The sequence below is a fragment of the Macrobrachium nipponense genome, chromosome 9 (assembly GCF_015104395.2).
Source record: "Macrobrachium nipponense isolate FS-2020 chromosome 9, ASM1510439v2, whole genome shotgun sequence".
Lineage (NCBI taxonomy): Eukaryota > Metazoa > Arthropoda > Malacostraca > Decapoda > Palaemonidae > Macrobrachium > Macrobrachium nipponense.
Window position 1 is genome coordinate 84,603,385 of NC_061110.1, and position 5,000 is coordinate 84,608,384.

The 5,000-nt window shown below is 33.5% G+C and overlaps 1 protein-coding gene across 1 annotated transcript in view; it reads left to right on the forward strand.

Moving 5' to 3' along the window:
- The window catches only part of LOC135218130 (uncharacterized), a 15,011-nt gene extending 12,203 nt beyond the window's left edge, over nt 1-2,808 (forward strand). Inside the window, exons 2-3 of the mRNA XM_064254277.1 lie at nt 912-958; nt 2,461-2,808. Of these exons, the coding sequence (XP_064110347.1) occupies nt 912-958; nt 2,461-2,808 (395 nt within the window). The remainder of the gene's footprint in view (nt 1-911; nt 959-2,460) is intronic.
- Nucleotides 2,809-5,000: the final 2,192 nt, after the last annotated feature.

Below are 5,000 nucleotides of genomic sequence, written 5' to 3' on the forward strand. Positions count from 1 at the left end.
TTTTTTTGTAAAGTGGTTAAAACATTACACATTTTTATGGGGATCAGTGGAAGATTAACAGTCAGACACCAGTAACGACAGGGAACGAGGCCAGTTTACACATTCATCGTGCTGTAGAAATGTTCTCCTCTGAGCGGAAATACTTGAAAAGACGCAGGAGGTTAATATGTAATGAAATTAGTTAGAGAAGAGCTGACAAAATGAGAGGTAAAAAATATGGATTTTACAAAAGGAGAGCTAGCTATAGAAATGTTAGGTTAGAAATAGAGCAAAATTGGACCTGCAGAAATTGTAGGTGGGAATGTTAACTAAAACCTGAAATATTGACTTTACGGTTGTATATGAGATCGCAGTAATAGATTTTCTCTTGCAATGACAAGCTTCCTTTGTGGAGAAATACAAGGATGCCTGGCAGCCATCTCGGATGTACAAGTAGCGGCAGAACGAGATGTTAGGAATGACCGATAAACCTGTTTTCAGGGTCTAAGCACATGAGTGCTTAGACCCTGTAATATTGGGGGACCATTTACCCTGAAGATGGACACAACTATATTTTTAAAAATAAGGTCAAGGCGCCATTTTCATTAGGTGCTAATGGGTCTCTGGCTATGAAAGCAACAGCCCAGCCAATGGTAAATCAAGGATAAAGGCTTGTATTGAAGCCCTCCAAGAACTCTTAAAATACCTCAGTAAGCTTTGCTTGGAGGGCATTGGCAGAGGGGAAGATCGTGGTAGGTATAACTAAAACAACTTAAAATGAAAGTATTCGAAGGGGTCATCAAGGGAAGATATTTTGTAGGACTACTTGAAAAGGTTATAAAATAGTAAAAAAACCAAAGAATTTTATATGCATTGTTATGTCGGTCATTTATATGAGGTATATGCTGTTTTAATTTCTTTAATCTCGTTAGTGACAGAAAGGGCATGGTTACCCGTGCTTCCCACATCAGTACAGTTGGTACGAAGTAATTCAGTGACGGGAACAATATGTTGAAGTCTACGAAAGGGAGAACCTCGGAATACGCGTAGAATTTAGCTTGTAAGAAAGGGTGTCGAAGATCAAAGTCAGAGAATATCAGTAGAGGTTAAGAGAAGAAATTAGAGCTACTTATTTTTGAATTCATAGTGTAACCGTCATTATTCATTATATAGACGTGTTGATGTTGTCATTAATACGTCTGATAATATAGATATATATGCGTGTATATGTTATAAGGGCAAATGACCCCATTTAACTAAAAGAAGATAACCCCAAATTGATAGCGAGACATACCTTTGTTGATTCCCATCGCCTGTCATCCCTGTAGCTAGCTGAAAATTAATCTTTAAATCCTGGGCGAATTCAAACCGTCGCTAAAAATATATATAATCTTTATTTTCCCAAAATAGCTAACATAAAAATGGAATTAAATGTATTAATGAAAATGTGTTTCAAACGTGACTAATTTTATGTTTACATACAGGTATATTTTTCTTTCACAAGTACAATCTAGTGGTGCAAAAAATTTTTATGCTTTACAGATATCAACTAATCAGTTCTGACTAATCCGTAAACGCATGTATCTCTGATTTTCAAAGTAAATGTCACAATATCAGTGGTTTCCTTAAAAGCGACTCTTCAAAGCTATTTTAGCAGAAAATGTCAACTTCCATCTTAGTTGCCTATAAAAGTTAGAATAAGGACTTAGTCTGTACTCACTCAACCATCAGTGGCCACTGATCATAGATGTCCACGATGAAGAGTCTGGTAGTATTACACTTATTCACACACACGCGCGCATACATACACGCACACACACACGCGCACGCGCATACATACACGCACCCACCCACGCACACACACACACACACACACACACACCACATATATATACTTTATATCTATATATATTATATATATATATATTATTTATATATATATATATACATATATATATTACGTATACACGCAAACAACACACATATAGAATATAATATGCATGCACTTCATTATGATACATGTCATTCCTGGCCATTTTGGATGCAGTTTCATAATGCTTAATTTGGAAAAATAATTTTGGCACTGATTGAAGATATTCCTAAATTGTAAAAGAAATTTTAGTACATACGATTATATCTCCCCGATCTATATAGATTATTCGCATTTGGTTTATTATTATATATATATATACTATATATATATTAATATAATATATTTATATATATATATATATATCTATATATATATATATATGATAGATATATATATATATATATATAGATATATATAATATAACATATATAGATAATATAATATTATATAATATACCATCCTTGCAAAAATTAATTTGGTGATGCATTAGTTAAAATTTAAACATGACCGATCCGGCCTTCTATGAAGAGAGTAAGTCCGCTATTTGATAAATACAGATTCGTTAGTCTAATTACCTTTATATCACGAAAAAGCAAAATCATTTCCAGGTGATTGTGCTCTTGGCGGCTCCCGCTTGGGCTGCTGAAATTGAGAAGCGAGAGACGGAGTCTGGTTATGGAAGCTATGGCCATGTGACTCACTATCAGCGTCCCTCCTATGGCTATTCCAGTCACTATCACAAGAGATCTGCTGATCCTGAACCTGAAGCTGAACTTTCCTATGGGTATGGTCACTCCCATGGACACAGCAGCTACCGCCTAGTGAGCTATGGCTACTTTCATCACTATCACAAGAGATCTGCTGATGCTGAACCTTCTTATGGTTACAGCCGTGGGTATCATACTACAAACTACCACAAGCCATCACATGGTCACAACAATGGTGGATATCATTAAAATACCAAAAAACTCACTTCGAATATCGGATTGCTGAAGAGTGTTTCATTTCTAGGAAAAATATATTAAACAGGAAGCATTAAGTTTACGAAATTCTTTGCCCTCATGGATTTTTTTACTCCAATGCATCAGCAGCGTCTCTGAAATATTTCATGATAAAGTAGTGAATTTGGCTTCAACGTATTATATTCAAATTAAAATCATTGTTGATCTGCAGGCACTTAATAAATGAATCAATGACTCTGAAATAGGACAGTAATCTCTTGATAAATTCCCATCTGTAGTCGTATTATCTAGAATTGAGTAATGGTAGATTTTTTAAACTTAAGTAATGCTTTTAACAATTTCATGTAAGGGAGAGAGTAACCTGTAAGATATAGCTCAAGTACTGGCAGAATATTTCATTGGATGAGATATTTTAAGGATCCAAAAATAGTTGAGTCTGCAGTAACTCACACGACACAAGAAATGTGTAAAATTGTATTCTGTCACAATCTGCACTCTAGCAATCATATGCATTTTTTTATTAAGAATTTTAGAAACTCATAAATCCTCTCCTTGCATCTATAGGTGTTGTCTTGTTGGATCAATGTTTTAAATTTTGTCAAGTGAAAAAAATATGCTTTTCTTAAGTTCTTCAATGTATAATGTACAAATATGATCCATTCACTGACGACCTCATTCTTATCCTATAATTATGCATTTACATCTACTGCCCTTTCTCTGACATAATGCTTCACAGCCCTATTTTTCTAAACCGAATTAGTCATTGTCCCTTTTATTATATAAAACCTCTTTTTATTCTCTCAATAAAAGACGTTATTGATATCTTGCCCCATTTTTTATTCCTTTTCCCTTTTTCATATTTCCATTCCCATCTTTATTCATAGTGTACCAGTTAGCATGGCACTTGTATAATACCCACACCCCTTTATTTAATTTCCAAATCTAATCCTTATCGCTTTTGCAGGATGAAACAGCAGTCTAATTCATTGTCCCAAAAATGCCAATCCCTTGTGGAAGTCGCATTCTTCTTGAAGATAATCCCAATTAAAAAAAAAAAGTTTTTTATGGTTCCCCTGGCACACCATGAAACAAAATTCCATATGCATTCAGGGGGTTAAGAACCTGATACTGCTCCAGGCTGGCAACTTTTGTATGCTGATATCGAGGTCCGCCACAAAGATCTGGTTTCCAAAATGAAAAGGGTTTGTTGTGGGTGACCAATTACGATTTATTTAAGTCATTAGTGCAGAGATTCAGCATCATTAAGAAGGATTAGTCGTGCAAACACTTATAATCATTGCACTTTCAATTTTTAGTAGGCATACAACTATGAAATCTATAATGGAAGTGGGTAAGAATAAATCTCACTTTTGATACCAGCAGTCGAAACTGCAAAACACAAACAACTATCTTAAACATTCAGCATAAGCACCCCATTTTTCTGTCTGTTAATATATTACCATTTGTTTGCTTATATATGTACTTGTAAAATCAACAGCATAATTTTTCTGAGAAAATATGCTATTCTTAACTTCCTGACAATTACAGTAAATCTCTTACTATCTTGTTGAAAATAAATCTAATTTGTTGATATTAATTGACTTAAAGTGTAAATTAATTAATAATATTATTATATTTTCCCAGTACAAGTGGAACATGACTTGGAATCATAAGGAGGACTGTGACTGGGTTGGTGTAGAAAAAGGTGGATGAAATAGGGGAGTGTTATATGTCCTGTCTGTTAAATATCTTTTCAAATGGAGTGAATCAATAAGTTAGAGAATGGAAAATAAATGTAATGCAAAATTTTGGTTTAAGAAAGGAATCTCATTACAGTATGGAATGGATGATGTGTAAATGCATTTCTAAATGTTTGTGTGTTTTGATGTCATTTCGTTCTGGAATACAGTGTAATTACAGGACCTTTTCTAACAAGCATTTTTTTTTTCAGTAAAAGATACTACTTTGTATATTCTGAAAATTCTTGATAAAACAAATGTATCAATGTTGTTGCTCAAGTATAGATCCTAATAACATGAAATTTTATCACATTTCTTGTTTCAACTGAGGTACTATAGTTTAATGAATGCTTAAGATATTTCATTCAATTATAATTATTATAGAAAATTCTTTCTGTAATAATCTTCAACATTAATCTATATTGTACACGTAATTTTCAAAAGAAT